At 50.5% G+C, this 20,296-nt stretch overlaps 6 protein-coding genes across 6 annotated transcripts; 4 read left to right on the top strand and 2 right to left on the bottom strand.

Moving 5' to 3' along the window:
• Positions 1 to 3,071: 3,071 nt before the first annotated feature.
• APUU_30755A (T6SS phospholipase effector Tle1-like catalytic domain-containing protein) lies at positions 3,072 to 4,859 on the top strand (the record flags this gene model as incomplete). The annotated part of the gene is made up of 1 exon (XM_041701883.1): positions 3,072 to 4,859. One exon carries the CDS (start codon positions 3,072 to 3,074, stop codon positions 4,857 to 4,859), a length of 1,788 nt encoding a protein of 595 aa, XP_041554724.1.
• An 868-nt stretch (positions 4,860 to 5,727) lies between these two features.
• Positions 5,728 to 6,732, top strand: APUU_30754A (uncharacterized protein; the record flags this gene model as incomplete). The annotated part of the gene is made up of 1 exon (XM_041701882.1): positions 5,728 to 6,732. The coding sequence occupies one exon, from the start codon at positions 5,728 to 5,730 to the stop codon at positions 6,730 to 6,732; it is 1,005 nt and encodes a 334-aa protein (XP_041554723.1).
• Positions 6,733 to 7,482: 750 nt separating this feature from the next.
• APUU_30753S (flavin monoamine oxidase family protein) lies at positions 7,483 to 9,312 on the bottom strand (the record flags this gene model as incomplete). Its single annotated transcript, XM_041701881.1, has 4 exons — positions 7,483 to 8,597; positions 8,648 to 9,036; positions 9,086 to 9,123; positions 9,181 to 9,312. The coding sequence occupies 4 exons, from the start codon at positions 9,310 to 9,312 to the stop codon at positions 7,483 to 7,485; spliced, it is 1,674 nt and encodes a 557-aa protein (XP_041554722.1).
• Positions 9,313 to 10,202: 890 nt separating this feature from the next.
• APUU_30752S (uncharacterized protein) lies at positions 10,203 to 10,715 on the bottom strand (the record flags this gene model as incomplete). Its single annotated transcript, XM_041701880.1, has 3 exons — positions 10,203 to 10,388; positions 10,442 to 10,511; positions 10,566 to 10,715. Coding segments are annotated over 3 exons (406 nt in total), but the record flags the coding sequence as incomplete, so codon positions are not given.
• A 2,516-nt stretch (positions 10,716 to 13,231) lies between these two features.
• On the top strand, positions 13,232 to 14,659 carry APUU_30751A (phytanoyl-CoA dioxygenase family protein; the record flags this gene model as incomplete). The annotated part of the gene is made up of 9 exons (XM_041701879.1): positions 13,232 to 13,364; positions 13,412 to 13,509; positions 13,553 to 13,635; positions 13,674 to 13,800; positions 13,868 to 13,969; positions 14,035 to 14,146; positions 14,233 to 14,311; positions 14,367 to 14,467; positions 14,547 to 14,659. The coding sequence occupies 9 exons, from the start codon at positions 13,232 to 13,234 to the stop codon at positions 14,657 to 14,659; spliced, it is 948 nt and encodes a 315-aa protein (XP_041554720.1).
• Positions 14,660 to 17,467: 2,808 nt separating this feature from the next.
• Positions 17,468 to 19,437, top strand: cdcA (phosphoprotein phosphatase CDC14; the record flags this gene model as incomplete). The annotated part of the gene is made up of 3 exons (XM_041701878.1): positions 17,468 to 17,516; positions 17,604 to 18,132; positions 18,189 to 19,437. The coding sequence occupies 3 exons, from the start codon at positions 17,468 to 17,470 to the stop codon at positions 19,435 to 19,437; spliced, it is 1,827 nt and encodes a 608-aa protein (XP_041554719.1).
• Between the last annotated feature and the right edge of the window lie 859 nt (positions 19,438 to 20,296).

Here is a 20,296-nt window from a genome sequence, read left to right as displayed (position 1 = left end):
CTGGCCAAGGATGCTGAGATGGGGGGGGATCTAAAATGAAGCAGGATGAGCGATGATCGCAAGGTGCATCCACAGCCCACACGGTTCAGCTGATTTTGGGTCAACGAGGACGAAGTTTTCCGCCAGCCACACACTCAGACAGCCCGGAAATTCTTGCACCATTGGGAGCGCTGTGGGGCTCTGAGCAAGAAAGTTGATGGCCAGGAGATGCAAATTACAAGGAGAGGAAGGCAATCCATCGGCTTGCAGAATGCATTGTCAGACTCATCTCAAACCGCGACACAGGTAGGGATCTCGAGTTCTCGATGGCGCCGACGCCAATCCTGTGGGATGGATCGGCTCCCCACCTCGGCCATCAGTTCTCCATGGCCCAAGCTTCCGTCGGAACACAAGCGCTAGGGCCTGTTTGTGCAGAACGATTGGGGGCTCTGAATCTCTGACAGACATCATCAAGGCGATCTCAGCCTTCTCAAGCGGTAGACAAGTGATCGTGCTGAGTCGTTCTTGTATCATAAGCAAGGCACTGATGATTTGCGCAAAAAAAAAAAAAAAAAAAAAAAAAGGTAAAGTTGCGACCGTGTTACAGAAGGAGCTCGAGAGGCGTCGGCAAACTGGATGCTCGGAGCTGAACCCTGAATCAGAAATTTTGGATTGGAGGAGACGCACTGCAGATTGCAGAAGGAAAAAGCACCAACTTGGAGGACTCCGCTGTGATGCAGCTTCTCGGTGTCGAAGTGGATCTCACGATATTTCCCGCGTGTCGAGATACAAGATCATCGTCATTTTACGTCCTCCTCCGCGAATAGGGGACCTGACTTCTGGGGAGCGCAACTGACGATGAACTCACTGATCAGCGAGATACATGAGTCCAAAGAGAGCGCGAGTGTTCGTCAGCGATCGTCAAAGACTAGCAGAGATCAGGATCTCGAAGAGCAGCCATTAATAATTATTGAGGGGGCGACAAGAGTGCAGAACCCTGACAGGGTGAATTTCGCAGGGGAGAAAAGTTGGTGGCGCGTAGTCGAGAGAAAGTCTGAGCGAATCACGAGACTGGCGATTGGTCGATTGTGGGGGAGGAGGAAATTGCTGCCGACAGCAAGGAGTTCCCATCTTCTCGACAATCCATGGCGTCGGTGTGCAAGCAGCTTGTTCCAGACTGCTCCGGATTATGACTCAGTCATGCACGCACAAGGCGCATATTGCCCCTTTTTCAAGTTCTGAGGCGAGCCTCAGGATGCTTTGCTCGCGATGGACAAGGAACATTGTTGGGGTTGACACGAACTCTGCGATCTTGGACCCAGCGAGTTCGATCCATGGGTTAATGATCGGCTCCTTCCGAGTCCACCACGCCGTCACAGTCGCGCTAGGACCTGGGTCCATCACGCTAGGTTCGCTCGCTGACGAACTAGTCGACTAGCTTCCACTGCCAGAAGAAAAAGATCTTCTCCGAAGATACGATGCGGAATAATGCTGTTTGACCTCATAGGTCGAACGACAATCCGGAAGCGAACTTTGTCACTCCTGTCACAGACACAGACTTTGGAGGGATATCTCCACGCACAACAGAGAAGTGTTCGGCGTTAACAAATGTGTGGTCTTTCTGGGGCCTCCCTTGCGTAAGTTCAGATACCTTAGGTATTTGTGTTCTTGCATCCCTTGTCCCTCCAAAAAAAAGTCTGAGCGTCGCCATCGATCGCAAGTTGCAACCTCGATTTTCCGTATCGGCAATGCGGCACGATTTTTCAATGACGAGCCTTTCCATCATGCATCAATGGGAACGTCGATCCTGCTCGCAACTGAGCAGCTTGAGCAAGGTGGGGCGCGTCGGACTTTTGGATTTGGGATGGGTCCACGGGAGGGGACATTTCCCTCCATCCATCCCCTGTCAAATTCTCAGTTTGGCAGGCGCAGACAGAGTACGATTACGGAGCAATTGCACGGCAAATCGAGATATGATGGCCCGCATTGCTGGGAATTTGCTGGGTACCATCGACCGGCTACAGAGTACGGGCCAAACCCATGGCTGGAGTCAAAAGTTTCCCCACTTGATGGAAACAAGATCGCCAAAGCCACGCTGGGAAACCAGCCAGAGGGCGGGGACTCGTTCGCATACCCTTTCCATGAGCAAATCACAGAGAAAGGCGTTCATTGCCGGGTCGCCTGCAGACGGAAGCAACCTTTTACGTAGTGAACTGATTGACCAGCATGAGAACTTTGAGAAGCAAACGAGAAAGTCAAATCCTACCACATGAACTCCACGAAGACGAGGTCGAGAAGGGATGTGTGGTGGTTGAGAGGAGCATTCTTAGCGGGAAGTCCGAGTCCAACGCCAATTAGACTCACTAGTAGTGAGATGGGCGCTTTTCCTGCAGCTGAAGCCTCGAAACCAAAAGTCCTGATTGACCCGGGAAAACACAAGAAATATTTCCCCCCCTCCACCTCTCCCTTCATCTGGTCTCATGCTCCTCCGTAAAAATATCTCAAATCAAGTGTGGACCAACTTGACCAACCATTGCTTTTTTCTTCACAAACAGGAGACCCGTGAGCTCAACTTCTCGCCCACTTACTTCCCGAGCGAGTCAAGACCGGCAGGGCTGCAGGAGTTCGGACGCGCAACCCAGTAAGGCTTGACAGCATCGTGCGCATTCCTCCTCTTTGATTCGAAAGGGCTTGCCTTTTTTTCAGGCCAAAGACATCCTCGTGCATGTGCTGCCCTTTAGCCCCATAAGGAGAGCGACTTATATCCCCTTGTCCAAGGAGTCGCCCGCACCCAAGACAAACATACATATCTTGGCTCCTTGCATACCCGCCCCATCTGTCAGAGCTTCTTATCACTCCAGTTCTTCGCCGCAATCTTGTCAGTCTCGAAGGGAGCAGTGTCCAACTTCAACAACCATGGAAGGCGTGCAAATTGGGCCTGCTCGGCCAATCAAGCAGTTCGTGCTCTGCTTTGATGGCACAGGTAATAAGTTCGCCGGAGATGAATCCGACAGCAATGTCCTAAAAATCTTCCGAGTAAGATCCACCCCAGCCGGTTTGGCGATATCGTTATTGACGAATCTGGACCAAAGATGCTGGATCGCAGCAAGTCCCATCAGTTCCATTATTACCAACCAGGTATTGGAACATACGTAACGACTACTACATTGTCTCATACCAGTCGCTTGCAACGGATCAAGTCTGCGTACCAGAAAGCCAAGGATTCCGCGGTCGGGTCTTCCTTTGATGAGCACGTCATGGGCGGGTACAAGTTTCTGATGAGATTCTACAACCCCGGTGATGAAATTTACTTCATCGGCTTCAGTCGAGGAGCCTATGTCGCACGCTTCTTAGCGGAGATGCTTGATTTCATCGGATTGCTCGAAGCAGGAAACGAGGAACTTATTCGGTTTGCTTGGAAGACATTCGCAAAGTGGCAGCAGCGAGGGGGGGACAGCGAAGAAGACAAGGAGGAGAAAGAGAAGCTCTTCCGTTACATGAAGGCGTTCCGAGAAACATTCAGCCGACCCATCACCAGGATCAGATTTATGGGTCTGTTCGACACGGTCAACAGTGTCCCAAGATTCGAGTCGGCATGGATGCAGCGGAGCAAGTTTCCATATACAGCTCGGAGTTCCGCCAAGGTCATTCGACATGCTGTAGGCATTGACGAACGCCGGGCTAAGTTCCGGCAAGACTTGATCTCCGAGGTCAAGCCCTCGAAGAGAAAGCACGCGCATCGTCATCATCCCCATTTGCACCGTCACCATAAGCAGCAACAGAACGGTGGAGCCGCCGCCGATAATGTGCCGGAGATTGTCCTGAACGATGATCAGCATGCTGATGAAAAGGTTAATGGAACTGGAAACATCACATCCCACGATCAGGACGACAAGAAATCTGTCTATCGAAGCGCGCGTAGTTCTCGCGAGAGTCTCCCTTCAAATCGCTACCGTGCACCCTCCCCGGTATCTGCTAACAGGAACAGGTCTGGCCTTGCTGTTCCGATTGCTACCGGATCCACAGAGGATCTTACCTCAATCCGAAGTGGGCAATCTGGGATTTCGCTTCAGGTGCCGACGGATGCCCATGTTGTAAACGATGATGGTGACGACCAGGAGCAAGACATTCAGGAGGTATGGTTTCCTGGCGGACACGCAGATATCGGCGGAGGCTGGACCCTAAGGGACGGCGAGAGCTTCGCTTTGAGTCACGCACCATTGGTTTGGATGGTCCAAGAAGCTCTGGCTGCAGGCCTCGAGTGTGACCCCGCAAAAATGAAGCAATTTGAGTGTCTCGAGGAGTTTGAGGGGGAATACAGCCCCATTCGAGATGTCAATTGGCAAAAGAGCTGGTGTGAAGATCCAGCCCATGATCATGACCATCATGAGAACGGCAATGGGAAGGAGAAGTCTGCCGACGGGGAGCATGAGTCACCAAGCAAGTCAAGTCAAAGATTCAAGGCTGCCTTGTACGCCTCCAGCACGGAGGGTTACTTGCACGATTGTCTATCATTCCGCAGTGGCTTGCCAACGTTTTCAGTTATCACCTGGAAGCTGATGGAGTATTTACCGTTCCGCCGCATGGATCTACGTGAGGACGGCTCGTGGGAACCGATCTGCTGGCCGTTGCCCTGCGGAGAAGTACGTGACATCCCGAATGATGCACAAATCCATGTGTCGGTGATCCGGCGCATGAGGAAGGATGAGAAGTACCGCCCAGGGAATCTCATCCTTGGTGGCGGAGGACGTGGAGTCCGATTTGCTCCGCCAGAAGCTGGGATGGGTGAATGGGTGATCAAGAACTTCGCAGGCGACCCAGTTCGGGAAACCTATATACGGAAAAGCGTCGCCAACGTGTGCAAGGAAGAGCACGATTAACTTCGAACTTTATTTTCTCATTTGTATTCTCATCTGTTGTTGATGTTTGGATTGATATTTGGATTGATATATGTTATACCTCCTGTTTCCTGGCTAGCAGCAAGTCAGCTAATATAGACTAATCATTGTTCGCGTAACTCGGCGTTTCGAGTGTGAAAATGAGCATCGTAGAACTGAACCCGACAATGACAGCCATCGTTACGAGAAACTTGATTGTTCTTGTGTCTAGAGCAAGTAATGAAAAGAGTGAAGCGTGCCTTGATGTAAGTCATCATGCCGGTGAGGCCTAGGCTGCTGCACATTTGTTTTTCTGCGCCATCCGGATGGTTAAAGCTGGCGGTCGGTCTGGTTCGTTCCTGAACCCCTGTGAGATCGCCAATCCGGAGAGGAAGAGGATAGAAATAACAAGATGGAGAGAGGGGCCAAGATGGGAGTAGAAGCGACGGTTGTTTCGGCAAGACGGGGACTGGGGATGAGTTGGGGCGGTGTTGGCCGGCTACTGTCGCCTTCTGTGCGTGACTGGCGAGTCTTGACTTCACCACTCAGGTACACCTGCTCTTCACTCCTCGAACCCCCCTTTCGCTCTCCCTGCTTGCTGCTTCTTCTCTCCCTTCACTGAATTTTCGGGTCTCACTGGGCCAGCGACTCGAGGGGCTTGCCGCGTCCTAGGAAAGGATTTTTTTTCCCCCACGCCTTGACCACCTTGGGCCGCTACTTAAGGATTCGGACACCCACTATTCCCCTTGGGTTCGGCTCCAGAGGTTTCAGGAAGAACCATTTTTCTTCTCTCTCCCTCTTCCACCCGCGATGCAGTGCGTTTAAACACACTTCTAGGTCTCGTCCGGACAGAGAAATAGAAAGCGAGAGCATGACCATGGAAGCGTCTCCGAGCCGCACGCGCCCGGGGGGTCTCATGCTGCCTCGTCCCGTGGATTCGGTCGAGTCACTTGCCTCCAGCTCCTCTGGTTCCCCAGCGGTCGACGACGTCGGCGAGCCAGGGCACTCGGGAAACGTCATGATAACACTATCGCTCACTCCCGATCCACCTACTTCTGCTCCGAGTCGCCCGCCGATTCCCCGTTCGCACATGCGGTCGCGATCGCTCGCAGACGATCCCGGCGTACCGGCCATGATCCGCGCGCACTCCTCTCCTGGGCTGGACTCGCGGGGGAGATATACCTTCGTCAACGGTCGGGGAGCGCCCACGAATATGGCGGACAACAATACACCCAAGCGCTATTTGCCGTTACAGCTGTCAACCGCAGACTCGCTTGAGCCGAGAATGCTGCATCGGAAGAACGTGTCGGAGACGATATCAGAACACGCGGAGTTGGATACGTCAGGGTCATCTACGTATCATTCGGATTTCAGCTCTTCGCCAGTCCCGTCTTACAGCACGCCCCGGATGGGTCGCCGACGACCGTCATCGCCGCTGCACTTTCCGCACTCCCCTTCAAGCCAGGTCGCAACCAGCCCGTCCTCTACGCACTCGTCACCTTTCCTCAGTTCCCGATACAATGAAGCATTCCCATCCTATTCAGGCTCGTCCGTTTCCTCTATGCCCTCCACACCCACCAGCCTCCGATCACGCAGCCCGAGTATATCTTCCCTCGAGACGATTCCGGACATTCCCGATGCCGAAACCGCAGCTCTTGAATCAGATCGCATAGCTGCTCTAAAGGCTGCAGCCGACAAGGCAGATGACGCAGAGGCTACCAGCGGCGTGGCCCGACGGCGGGGCATTTCAGACATGTCCGCACCGTCTTCACTTGCGAACGCGCGCACGTCCTCGGGGACATATCGGAAACGCTGGAGTGTATGCGGAGCCGAGCGTCGGCAAGACCTAGATCTTGAAACAATATGGGAAGATTGAACCGGTCGATCTGAACCTACACACTGTACTATACCACCACCCCATGCCCATGCCCGTTTGAGGCAAGATCTTGCGTCGCGATTTCTCCCGGCGGCTACCCCAACTCATCTCCATTATCACATGCACCCAACCCAACACCGGAGAATCACGCAGGACCGTTGGTTCTCTCGTCTCACGTTGTTTTCGTCCATCCACGGTAGTCGACTCATTCCAGGAGTTCAGTCATTGACAGTCGGCGCTTCCTTTCTATTTTCGGGTCTGCATTCTCGTTCGCGCAGTTTCAGTTCTAGTTTCTACATCATATCCACTTTTTGTTTTGCTTCTTCTTTCGTTCGTCGCTTTGTGATTCCCCACTGCCCCTGTTTCGGGCGCATCGTTATGGGGTCGGGTCTGCGATTCTGGGCCGGGCCGGGTGGTTGTTTCGTTTCGTTCCGTTTCCAACTTCAACTTCATCTTCAGTGCATTTTGTGTTCCATGCATAAAATCTGCGCTACGTTACATTTGTACCTTATGCAAGAGATGGGGAGGCAACTCAAATGAATGGCAGGGGGGGTGATATCGTGCTGTGTAAATATTATCGATGCCTTTTTTTACCGATTGTATAGTGATATCACAACATATTTACAGTAACTTCCTACTGACTGATATATATGTAAATCCCGGCTGAAGGTATAACAGTAGAGCATTCTACCATATTTCCTTAATCAGTAGTATAACACCAGCACCAACCAAAATATATACCCCGGCCAGTTACTTAACCTCGTTCTCCACCCCACCCCTTCGACAAGCACAAGCACTAGGCAAACTATCATCCCTCCCAACGCGTTCCACCCCAACACACCCAAGCCCAACGACCTCACAAACGCCCCTAGCAACCCTCTCCCCACTCCAAAGCGCCCCCGTAGTCGTCCCCAGCGCTACAAACGGCGCCGTATGTTCGCCGGCAAACCACACGCTGCGCTCAATGCCCATGCCGGCGCGCAGCGCCTCAATGTCCTTGTCGCCTTCTTGCAGGCCCGTTTGGAAATTGGCGTAGCTGCCGTTGCCGGCGTAGGGGTCGGATTGCCAGCGCGTGGCGAGGATTGAGAGCGGGGTGCAGGAGGGGGATGTGGGGGTGTAGTTTGGGAGGAGGGAGTAGAAGGGGTGGAAGAGGGTTGTTAGGAAGTTGTAGGATGGGGTTGAGGGGGGGTGGGCTTCTATGTTTGGGGTTGTGGTTGTGGTTGTGTTTGTATTTGTTTGAGGGTTTGTGGGGGATAGGGAGGTGAGTTTGTCGACGATGTATGAGGCGCAAGGGCCGTAGGTGTAGAAGAGGAGGGTTGGGTGGGCGGTTTTCCCCTGGAAGGAGGCGAGGGAGAAACATTCTTGGTCCCAGGGGATGTCGGCTGGGTGGTCTTCGTGGTAGGAGGGGTTGAGGAAGTGGGCGAAGTTTAGGTTGTTGGTGTGTCCGTTGGCGCCGTTGGTGGTGGGTTGGGATGGAGCCGTGCCGGTGAGTGTAGGCAGGGAGACGGGGTTTCCCGTTGCAGAGTGCCAGAATGCTTCCGGGAAAGTGATGTAGACCTTCTCGAGACGGCCGTATGAGATATTGTCGATGGCGCTGGAAAGGCGTGGAGGCAGTTTCGGGGTGAAGGCGGACTTGTTGCGCTTGAGCCAGCCCAGGGGACAAGTGACAACGACTTCATCGAAGGTGTAGCTTTCGTCAGATTCAGTGGTTAGTGTGACTTTGTGACGGTTGCTTGTGCCTTGAGTGTCTGGTCGTGAGTCGATCTTGGTGATGGGTTGGTTTAGGTGGATGTCTGCGTGTTGTAGAGCGGTGCTTGAGACTTGTTTGAGGATGTCTTTGTATGTTGATGCGACGAAGTAATTGGCTGGTTGGTCAGAAGTTAACCCTTCATGTGATGAGAATGAAAAAACATACTTCCATCTATTGCTTCTTCCAGGTTGAAGAACTTCAGACTCTGCTTGTCGACGGGGTCTCCGACATATGCGCCCCAAAGTCTCGAAGAGTCAATGACCAACTTCTTCTCTTCCGCACTCAGGCCCACCTTCTCAAGACGCTCGCAGATAAAATCAAGCAGGCTCTTCTCAGCTGGAATGTCATCTTGATGGGTGTTGCTATAGTTGAACGCTTCCTGAATGATCGTCCACAAGATATCCGAGATCTTCTCAGCAACTCGATCATCCATAACGTCCCCATCAGATGTAAGCACAAGCTGACCCCCTTCAAAATCATGCACCGCCGTTTCAGTTGCATTCGCAATATCAAGGATCGGATTCTTTCCGGCTCCATGAATCCAATTAGGGCCCCTTCTAGCGATCAATTTCGGCCCTTAAAGAGACATGGGGATGAGCATACATATCTACCAGATGGTCGCCGACCTTGCTCTGATGTACCTGTCAAGTACGTTAGTTGTATTTATACTTACTCAGCTTAAATGAATGGATACTTACCCTCCCTCCGACCCTATTGCGCGCTTCGAAGATGGTTACCTGTGCGCCGTTCTGGATCAAGATGTCGGCGCATCGCAAGCCTGCTAAGCCGGCCCCGATGATGGCCACATTGGGCGGCTTGCTCATTGTCATAGGCTCGTGTAGAGTAAAGTATTATTTTTCACTGTGAAAGCCAGAAAGTGGCAAATAGACACGGCTCTTTGTATAGCGCTGTGGGGTCAACACTTTGATTAGCGTGCAGCTCAGCGAGTGTCTCAGCAACGCCGGACGTTTATATATCTGCCTTAGTGTAAGCAAGAAGCATATACACAGGGGCGCAACTGATAACTATACGAAACATGGATACGAAGCTTCTTATCTGGACAGCCTTAAGACAGCCCCACTACCACGTGTCGACCGCTCATCCGAGAAAAAAAAAAGGCAAATTCGAAAAGGAAGCCAAGCGGGATGTAGAGGAAACGCTTACCAGATGATAAAAAGTGTTATCTTCCCAGGGAATGGGAACAGACTGCACAGAAAGCAGTATATGAAGTTGAATGAAGATGGAGGGAGCACTTGTTCTGGGTCCGATGGAGCACAGCTGGAGCCCACAGTGGCTGACCACCGCCTGCTCTCCAGCACGTGCAGTCGCTCGCCATGCTCATTGAGCTGACCCTTGGCAGAACCTGACAGGGGCTGATTTGCACATCGTGTTGTTGCAAATAGGGGCCTGGGGCGCCTATCCTAGTCCTGTTGTTGAAGCCGGCAGTCGGAAGCGAGTGGTGGGCAGAAACGCGGAGGTCTTGTATTTGCCACCAAGACTGATGTGTCTCTATACAGAGTTCCACTGTCAGCATTTTGAATAAGACATAGTTATTTTCGAGGGAGGAACAATATTTATACGTATGTATATATAAAAACTGATTCATATTATCCAGAAATTTAATTTATATCTTATACTATATAAATCGCCTAGAACTCTCGAGAAGAACCAGAAGACGATCACCTCTATCCGCCCTGCTATTCTAAACAAAGTCTGCCATCTAGAAAACCTTCGCCATAATCCTATCCTTCACAGTAACCGGTGCAGCATCGCGCTCTTGTTGATAGTGCTCAGTCAAAGCATCGAAGAATTCCAACCCAGACACTAAATCCACATCCTTGCTCTTGCAGAGAGATGTACGCTTGAAGATCTTCCATCCAATGCCAATTACACTGGCGAGGGCAATCTATAGATGAAATAAATGTCAGCTGCGACAGCCTGTTGTGGGAAATAACGTACTATCCCATAGTTAAAGATAAAGGTTGATATCTCCCAATTGCCGTTGATGAAGACGGCGTATCCTTGGACCCTGATGTAGTATATATTCAGCATATTTTATGTTTTTTAAGAAAGGGATACGTACCAGAGAAATATAAATGCCCAGAAAAACGCCCAGTAGCCTGCATAGGGCTGGAACTTTGAGACACTAGGAAGAAATGTCTTCCTGTCTATTCCTTGTGCTTTAAGGGCTGCGTTGAATCGGATCCAGGTAAAGGACATGACGGTCCAGTTACTAGCTTAGTATGTTAGTTGCAAACGTAACAGTGTTTAGTGACGGAGATGGTTAAGGATACGTACAACATAGTAGCAGCAGTACAGAAACTAGATGAGCACCCGTTAGAGACAATGGAATCCAATAACCTGGAAGACATACTTCAGAATCCAATTCAGCACTTTAGCACTGCTGGAACCTAGAGCGAGATATGAAAGGCAACTGAGTAGCATGACTACAATGACAGCCATGTACGGCACGCCTCTATTACTGGTCAGCAATCTTTAAATCCTGATAAAGGTACGCTAACGCACCTTTTATTCAACCGTCGAAGGAACTTCGGTGCTCGTCCATCCAGGGCTAGGGCATGCAGACTCCGCGACGCGTTGAATGTATATGCGTTTCCGGCCGAGATAATCGTTGTAAGCAACGCGGCGTTGACGATGGATGGTAGGACTGTGATTTTTAGTCGTTGCATTGAGATTACACTGTGATATTAGACAATTTTCAATAAGTATGTGCAGTGTAGAAAACGTACTATGGAGATCCGCCGGCATAGCTGTCTGAGCCGTTTGTGAGACTGCAATCGTAGTCAGTATCCATAAGTAGTTGGTAAAGAATAGAGTCTCACATCTGATCGTCATATGGAACTAGAATCTATACCCGCCGTAAGCATATGAGAAGCTGCGTGAAGGGAAATTGCTTACCCCAACGCAAAGACAACCACCGATAAAGAAGACAATAAGACGAGTCATAATAGTGCTGAATGCTCGTGGCACGGTCCGGCGAGGATCCCTTGATTCTCCAGCGATCACTGCCTGATATTAGCTAGGAAGCATTTAGGGCTGCAACTTGTTTACTTGAGATGTACTCTGGCCCTCCCATGCAAAACGCAGCCACGTTAACCGCATTCACAAACGACATTAGACGATTTGAGGGATCAGCACCGGCCCATGGCCCGGGGTCTCTCCAGTAACGGAAGCCGAATAGACTGTATAGTGTTAAGGCCAGCTCAGTAACTGCAGGGTTGGCTCACTCGTTCATGGGGTTTCCTCCAAGCATGACCACGATGGTGTATATAATGAGACCCGTAGCTAGTAATACCTTACCCAAGGCGAGCCAGACTAGATTGTCAGTTAAGTCAGGCAGGCGAGACTACATACTTACACTCGGCTTCTCCGAAGAGGTCAGCTCGGTATACGTTGATGGCCAGATAGAGAACGAGCGAGACTGAAATTGTCAGTAAGATAAAACCAAGAATTCAGGAACATACTTGAGATTAAAATGGCAGGCGATTGGTTGTATCCCCAGTACTCAACAAGCGTGTTAATAACCGTGGACTCGAAAATGACAAACGATGTCTGTGCAAACTGCAGATACCATTAGCAGGGTTATCTTGTAGAATAGTAACATAGTACTGACAAAGTGGTTGTAGCCAACTGCTACCCCAAGCGCAGGGTCAACCATTCGACCTGCTAGACGAATAAAGGCCCCGTCTAGCGGAAGCAAGCTGACAATTTCGGTCTCTATACAGTTTGAGCACTCAACATCTAAGCGAAGATATCGGTACTCACGGCATTGAGCAACAGAGAATACAACAGAAGCCCAGAATATAAAACCGAGAAACAGGCAGAGCGGGCCGGACATTACTCCAGAGCCTATTCCCACGAAGAGAGCGCTGCATATTGTCAATGTTATCAACTTAGTATAAAGTAGGTCTGATAACTAACGCCCCAATCGATCCAGCAATTGCAGTAAGCTGGATCTGCCTCGGATTTAGTCGGCGATGGTTCACTGCTTCTCTTATGGCTGCGCTCAGCTCTGTCTCGTCAGACTTGGATGGCTCTTCAGGGCTCTCGGGCTCCTACAACATGTTAGCCGAGTTCCAGGTAAAGAAGACGAACGAACAAAAGACACATGTCCAATGTCAACAGAGTCTGCTCTCGGCATTGGGTTCTCTTTTTTGGATGACTGGGCGTCACTGCTGGAAATTGCGGGATTCTCCATTGCGCTGGCTGTTGATGTTGGATATGGTACAGTCAAAAAACGACGGAAACCGTGATTATATACTGACTGGGAAGAGTCATGTAGCATGTACTAACCAGTAGAAATTGAGATAAAATAACTCGCAGCGCGGGGAAACGCTAGGGGTGGTCGCTTCGATTCAGCTCCAGATAACGCCCGCATATGAACTACGCCAAAGCTAGTTCCACCGGCCCGGTATTACAACCGGTAAATAGATAAAGAGAACATAGATTGGGGTAAGTGACCTGCAGAGTGGCTGACAGCTTCGAGACGATCGATGGTGATAGGGGGAAGCCGGGGAGGGGGTGCGGCATGAATCCTTTGTAGAGTCACGATGCGCTACCGGAGTCCCACATTGGAGATAGGAGGAAGGTCCAAGATATCCCTACAGTCAAAACCGGTCCGGGTACAGGAATTCTGTCCTGTGACTCATGTCTTGTTCTCTTAAAACAAGCCGAATTCCAACTCCGTCGTTGCTCAGTATCGTTATCCTGCCCCTGATAGGCATCATCATGGCGCCCTCACTTGTCACCATCAACTCCGCTGAGCCTCTTGAGAAGATAATCAAGATTATTGAGCGAGATGGCGGTGTCATTGTCTCCAACTTTCTATCCCCAGATCTCTTGCAAGAGTGCATGAACGCGAGTGGGTTATCACCATCCACCCCAATGACAACTAACCAACCCATATAGTCGAACCGTTCTTCCAGGGCCGCAAGACTTACAACTCGAAGGCTACTCACGAAGAACTTGGTCCTGACTTCTTTCCAGAGGGCTCACAGCGCATCTACGTACGTCCGTGCCTCGTCATAGACGCATACCTAACCTTCCCAGGCCCTCCTAGCCAAAATTCCAGACCAACTCAGCAAAATCGTACGCCTTCCCGTCTGGCAGGGCATCATGGGGCAGTTCCTAAAGTAGGTCTGTCTACACCTACGGTTCTCTAATACTAAAGCACCACAAGTGACGAATTCTCATCATACACCGGCGAGCGACTCGTTCCCCAGAAGAGCGGATACATGCTCGCTTCCACTGCAGCTCTTCGTCTGGTGCCAGGAGCCAAACCACAACCACTACACAGAGTAAGTTTTACATCTCATTGACGTTAAAGAACATGTCTAACTCAAGTGTCTCGTCTTCTCACTGCAGGACCAAATCGCCTACCAGACCCGACCAGATCCCAACAACCCATTCTTCACCCCCATGGTCGGCTGCTTAATCGCCGGATCCAAGAGTACATACAAGAATGGGGTAAGTCGCTTCGTATCTATAAAATTTGCAAGCCCTTGTCAACTGATAATCTGGACTACATCCAGGCCACCGCCGTGATCCCCGGTAGCCACCTCTGGGGCGCCGAGCGCATGCCCAAGGTCGAAGAATGCACATATGCAGAGATGGAACCGGGCTCTGCACTCTTTACCCTTGGTTGTAAGTCTACCCCAACCCAACCCACTCTTGGATCTGGGTTCGGCCCATGACGTGCTGCTGAACTGAGTTGTGACTGACCCATCTAGCAACCTATCACGGCGCAGGCGAGAACAAATGCGACAAGACAGACCCGTTGGCTCTCCGCACGCTCTTTGCCGTCTTTGGGTATGATAGGCGTCATCTGTGTCCTGTGTTAGAGGTGCTAACTCTTTGCGTTTAGCCAGCGAGACTACTTCCGCCAAGACCAGGAGGAAATTCTCTCGACGCCGATTGAGGTTGCCAGGAGACTGCCGGATGATATTCTAAGGATTGCTGGGTATTGTATGTTACAGCCCCTCACTACTTTAAGTCATTGTGTTACAGTACAAGAAGGAAAGCTAATGCAGTGTCGGTGTACAAGACAAAGCCGTTGGCGGGGTGGGATACGTAGAAGACCACCAGAGTCCAGTTGAATTCTTACACAGGGATGATCTTGGGACGGGGAAATTTGGGGTTGCGAGTTTGGCTGTTTGACGGACTGGGTTGATTTCAGCTGGGTTTTTATTTTATATTTTATTTTATGGCAATAAGTGAATCGATATTGGGGCTGTATTGTCGTATTGAGTTAGGGCTTTCGGGTATCGGTCCAAGCCCCTAGACCCCGAATTTGGGGAATTCTGACTCGCGCTATCTGGGGTCGTTCTGGATGGCACTGGCTTTTAGGTCTCACAGTTCAGGGTAATTATTTACAACTGATACGATGAGTTAATTAATCAACGATACAGAGTCCAGTACTGTGCCTTGAAGACAGAAAGAATCATTGACATGGCGTAGATACGTCCCATTCTCTCAGACACCTATGTCCGATACCTATCTTAGTACATACTCCGTAATCTCCAACTGTCCATATCAGGAGGGCCCATCTCCAGATAAGACTGAGTTCGTTTTTAGTCCCCAAATAAAACAGGTCCACCAGTCAGATCAAGCTCTCTTGGACCTTCCTTCCTTCGAGTCTGGGGTTAGTGGCGTGGCCGATGGAGGCAATTTACGCGGGTTGGCGACAGGGAGACGAGCCAATAGGGTGAACAAACACTCAGACTTCCTCCCTACGATACTGTCCAATAAGCTATGGGTGCTCAGAAGTCTGAATGACCAGCTTCAGTCACGCCAAGATAATGGTTAGAGAGTACCGGTAATAGCTACCCGATGGAAAGCCTACGGGATTATTGGTACCGTCTGGATGGCACTTAGGTACCTTAACCGGTATGATTGTCCGGTTAGGGCACCTGCACCTGCACATGTCAACCCTTAATACCATCAAACAATCCTGGTCGCATTCATTAGAAACTGCGAGCCCTAACCTTGGTAATAAGCAGATGTCGGTGAGCCAAGCGAGGTATAAATTGATCACAATCTTAAGTTGAGGGTCTATAATTACTCCGGTGAAAGGTACAAAGGATAGACATGATTTTGACCATATATTTGCTTCTTGCAGCGTACAACACCGGGGTTCCTATTGTTCGGGTGCTTAAAACTGGGGCTATTGAGCAAATTTAAATCCTATCTGCTCCCAATCCATTCATCAGTGTATATATTTCCACTTCTCAGAATAAGATACTCCGAATCTAAGGTAATACTGGAAAGCAGAAGAACATAAGGACGGGGCACATAGTATCTACTCAATTCTCCAGGACAGCCGGAGATATCAACACTCCGGTAAAAGGCATCGTAGGGAGTAGGGACTCTACAAGTGGCCTCGGTGAGTAAAGCCCAACCACCATTGGAACCGTGCCCCCCTACTCACGTAAAGAATTACCAGGACGCCAGGCCATTATCCCTGCGAGCCATCGGAAGCAGGACAAGACATGCAGCTACTCCCGGTGCCGGTCGGGTCAAATAAACTTAGCGAAACAGACGTCGAATTCAAGGACAGCAGCTCAAATTCCAAGACCGCGAATACCACGGCCAAGTAAGACATTCATTTCCTATGCATTGCAAATACGCTGCACCATCCCCACCATTCCCAAACCCAAACTGGCTCGGCGGCTGTGTCGGTCTAGAGCTTCGGCAGCAGGCTCTTCTTGCGAGCTTTCGCCGCCTCATATTGGGGCTATGGCCGTCTGGCCGATTATGCTATCGTCTAGGCTGACACTCTGACATCCGGTGACGACAGCCGTGTTTCAGCAGGGCGGCTCGATTGCTGCGACGCGGCGCACTGCGAGAGTATCAGAGTGCCGCGCTACGGGCCTAACTTGACTTACCCTCCTACTACGTCGATGGCTACATGAGCTAAGTTTAACTTGAAGGTTGAGATTCCTGATGGGGGCCTGGAGTTGAGGGCGAAGTATCTCGGGGTAATGGCCGCCTCTAACTTCTATCAGAGGTTTACGGGGTCGTTTATGGGGAATTTGGATGGGAGCCGCTGCCGGATGGGGTGTCGCTGTGGGAACAGTTTACATTGCAGGAGTAGGTGGTTTTGTTATTGGAACTGTTATTGTTTATAATTAGCATGGGGCTGTGAAGCTATATAGGATGATAACATATATCTTGTTACAGGAGTGGTAGTGTTTGAGGTTGTTGAAATTTCTGAGGACAATACAGTAGCATAATGGCAACAAATTCAATGAAGACATCAAATTAAGCATAGCAATACATTAAGCATAGCAATACATTAAGCATAGCAATACATTAAGCATAACAATACAAGGTTAAACTTCAGAAGATTCCCAAGTCGCGAATGGGCAGTTGTTGTGGTGTTTATTATGTTTGCATGTTTGCAGTTGCAGGCAGGCATGTGGATGATTACATAATTGTTGTGAAAATACACAGTGCTGCCTCAGGCCACATGTTGTCCTGTCAACGGCGGGCGCTAGGCCCGTTTAGTGGCACCACAACATAACAGGAGTGACAGCAGCCAATCAGCGCGAGGCGCCGCTGCAACGGTCTCCAGCTTCTCTTGTCGGCCTCGAGATCATCTCGCTGCGGACATCTTTTTCTGTCCAGCTTCCTCTTCTCTTCCCCTCGTCAACAACCTGCCGGTCCCTCCATATTTTACATATTGTGTATTATCTTCCTCGTGGAACACCGCCGCTCCTATCCTTACGGTATCCGCAGCCGCGTTGCATCTTATACACCCGTCTGTTTTGGAGAATTCAACCGGACCATGACTGTTTAGATTGATTGTTGTGATATATCTTCAACTGTCAACGGGGCTTCTCTATTGCTCCGAAATTGCAGAGTACTGGTCCTAAGCGATACATATCACTTCTGCTGTCTCCCACCTTACTGCCTTTGTTATTATTTTGCAACATTGTTTAGGTGGCGGATCATCTCGACGTCAACATGACTGGACATGGAGCTGGCTATGGCCAGGTGATTGAATACATCCAGGGTTAGTTGCCTTGTTCTGCGCGGCCCCTTTCCTTGGGAATACTTGAGTATAACTGTTTCTTGGGTGGCTTGCTGATTTGACAATTAGATCGATTATACCTGGCCTCCTATGACCACCCTCCGGATGCGAAAACCCCCTTTCCTTACCCCTCCGAGAAGTCGAAATCTCCAAGCAAGCGTCGAGCACAAGCAGCGAGCCCAAGCAAGAAACGCAGCCCTGTCTATTTCACCGTCGATGACACCCTCCTTTACAACTCGTTCCACGCAGACTTCGGGCCCCTCCACATCGGCCATCTGTACCGCTTTGCCGTCCACTTCCATGACCTGCTCGGCGACCCCGCGAATAATGACCGCGCAGTAGTCTTCTACTCGCGGACAGATGCCAGAAGCCGTGCAAACGCGGCCTGCCTGGTTGCTTGCTACATGGTCCTGATCCAGTCTTGGCCACCCCATCTTGCACTCGCGCCCATTGCGCAGGCGGACCCTCCGTACATGCCGTTTCGTGATGCTGGATATAGTCAAGCGGATTTCATTCTGAACATCCAGGATGTTGTATACGGTGTTTGGAGAGCTAAGGAGCAGGGCTTGTGTGGATTGCGGGATTTTAGCCTTGAAGAGTATGTCTTGGGAATTTTGAGTTTAACTTTCGACAGTATACTTACTACTGCTCCAGATACGAGAAGTTTGAACGAGTCGATATGGGAGATTTCAACTGGGTCAGTCCCCAATTCCTCGCCTTCGCCTCTCCGCAACACCAGCCAGTAGCTCCAGTACCTCGCGATTCACCAGAATTTGCCGCCTTGCCATCCACCGTATCCGAACTTGCCTCCTCTCGACTACCTCTTCCTTTCAAAAACGTTCTGGCGCACTTTGCGACCCGCGATGTCGGTCTAGTTGTACGACTGAACTCCGAACTATACTCGCCGTCCTATTTCACTGCGATGGGAATCGCTCACATCGATATGATTTTCGAGGACGGAACCTGCCCTCCACTTCCGCTGGTCAAGAAGTTTATCAAGATGGCTCACGACATGATCAATATAAAGCACAAGGCGATTGCTGTACACTGCAAAGCTGGCCTCGGCCGCACAGGCTGCCTGATTGGAGCCTACTTGATCTACCGATATGGATTCACAGCCAACGAGGTCATTGCCTTTATGCGTTTTATGCGCCCTGGCATGGTGGTTGGTCCACAGCAACATTGGCTACATCTCAACCAGGGATCTTTTAGAGAGTGGTGGTTCGAGGATTCCATGAAGGAGAAGCTTGCTCAGCTGCAACCAAACCCCGTCACACCTGGCCGTTCACCGGCGAAACATCGCCCAACCAGCGGGGCTGTTACCACCCCGCCGAACAATGGACACTCAAAGCGGGCTGCGCTTGGCGAGATTGATCACAATGAGGCTGGCGCTGTCAACCCTGAAGAGAATCTGCCAGCTCCTACACCAGGGCAGCCTCGCAAGTCTCACAGGAAAGACTCCCGTCACCACCCTTACTCTCGAACTGCATCAGGAGGTCTTGTTATGGACAAGGAAGCGAAGAGAGCGAGCGAGAAGACTAGCAGAGGGAGCAGCGAAAGCAGCGAGAGTGAAGAGGAGGCCCAACTCCGGATGCTCGCCAAGCGCCCATCGAAGTCACCTTCTGCCTCACCGGGACAGCGCTCCATCAGCTATTCAGCAACCGTCACTGCCAGCTATACGCTGAACGATGACATTCACGAGGACAGAGAGAACTGGGGCGGCGCGACGCAAGCTGTTCCCAAGACCCCGGTCAGCAGCAAGTCCACCGGTGCTCCTATTTCCGTCGGCAAAGTGCGGTCCAGTTCTCGCCGGGTTACCGAAAGCCGCAGCGATTCGAAAGGCATTCGGAAACAGAGTGGCCGCATCGGCAGCTCTGGGAGTCCCGTGCGCGTCAAAGCCTAATGGAAGCACGATCTGGCATCGATGAATTCTGAGCGCTTAGCCTTGTCTTTGATGATAACCAACTTATAACTTTCTTCTGCTACTCTTTATTCTCCGCCTATCGCCGATGAGCGCGGAGATGATGAGATAATTCTTGCATAGTCTTTGCCGTTGTTAATTACTATATCATATCACGTTGTTCCTCCCTCTGCTTTGCTTGCCTCCTTTGGGAGACCCGCTCGTCTGTCTGGGTATTTTTGCGATTTTAATTGCTCTGTGGTTCGAGTTGAGGCGTTGTTTGGTTTTGATGGCTTTTCTTGTCTACCTATACCTCCATGGTGGTTTGGTTGGGGCATGTGATGTGTCTGTTCATATACGATCTACGTCGACATGACAATTTGGTTTATGACCTTTTATTTCTTCTTCGTAGTCATACCAGATATAATAAGTAAACAATGTCAGTCACCATCTGGTATTCCAGGTGGCTGAATCCCGACCCGAAATCCGGGGTGCGAGCGCCGTTAGCGTCAGTGTTGTCATGACTCGCGCCATGATAGGCTGCCAGGGAGCTGGGAGGTGAGATTTTAGTTCTCAAGAAATCAGCTCCCAACCCGCGGAATTTACGAACTGAACTTCAGCCTTTCAGGATCCATTTCTTACTTTGTTACTGGGTTTTAACTTGGTCTCGGCTGCGGGCGCTGAAGATTCGACAATGGTTGAACGGTGAACCGTTGAACTCTTTTTCAGCTGCGATCTTTAATTAACTCTCGGGTGATCTTGACGGGGTTTCTTTTTCTTATCTCTCTCTCTCTTCTTTTCTGACATATTGTCACTTTAATTATTGGAGTTTCTCTCTCGTTTCTCTCTTTCCCATCTTTCT

This window comes from Aspergillus puulaauensis, chromosome 3 (genome assembly GCF_016861865.1).
Source record: "Aspergillus puulaauensis MK2 DNA, chromosome 3, nearly complete sequence".
NCBI classification, from domain to species: Eukaryota; Fungi; Ascomycota; class Eurotiomycetes; order Eurotiales; family Aspergillaceae; genus Aspergillus; species Aspergillus puulaauensis.
This window is presented reverse-complemented; position numbering and strand designations above follow the sequence as displayed.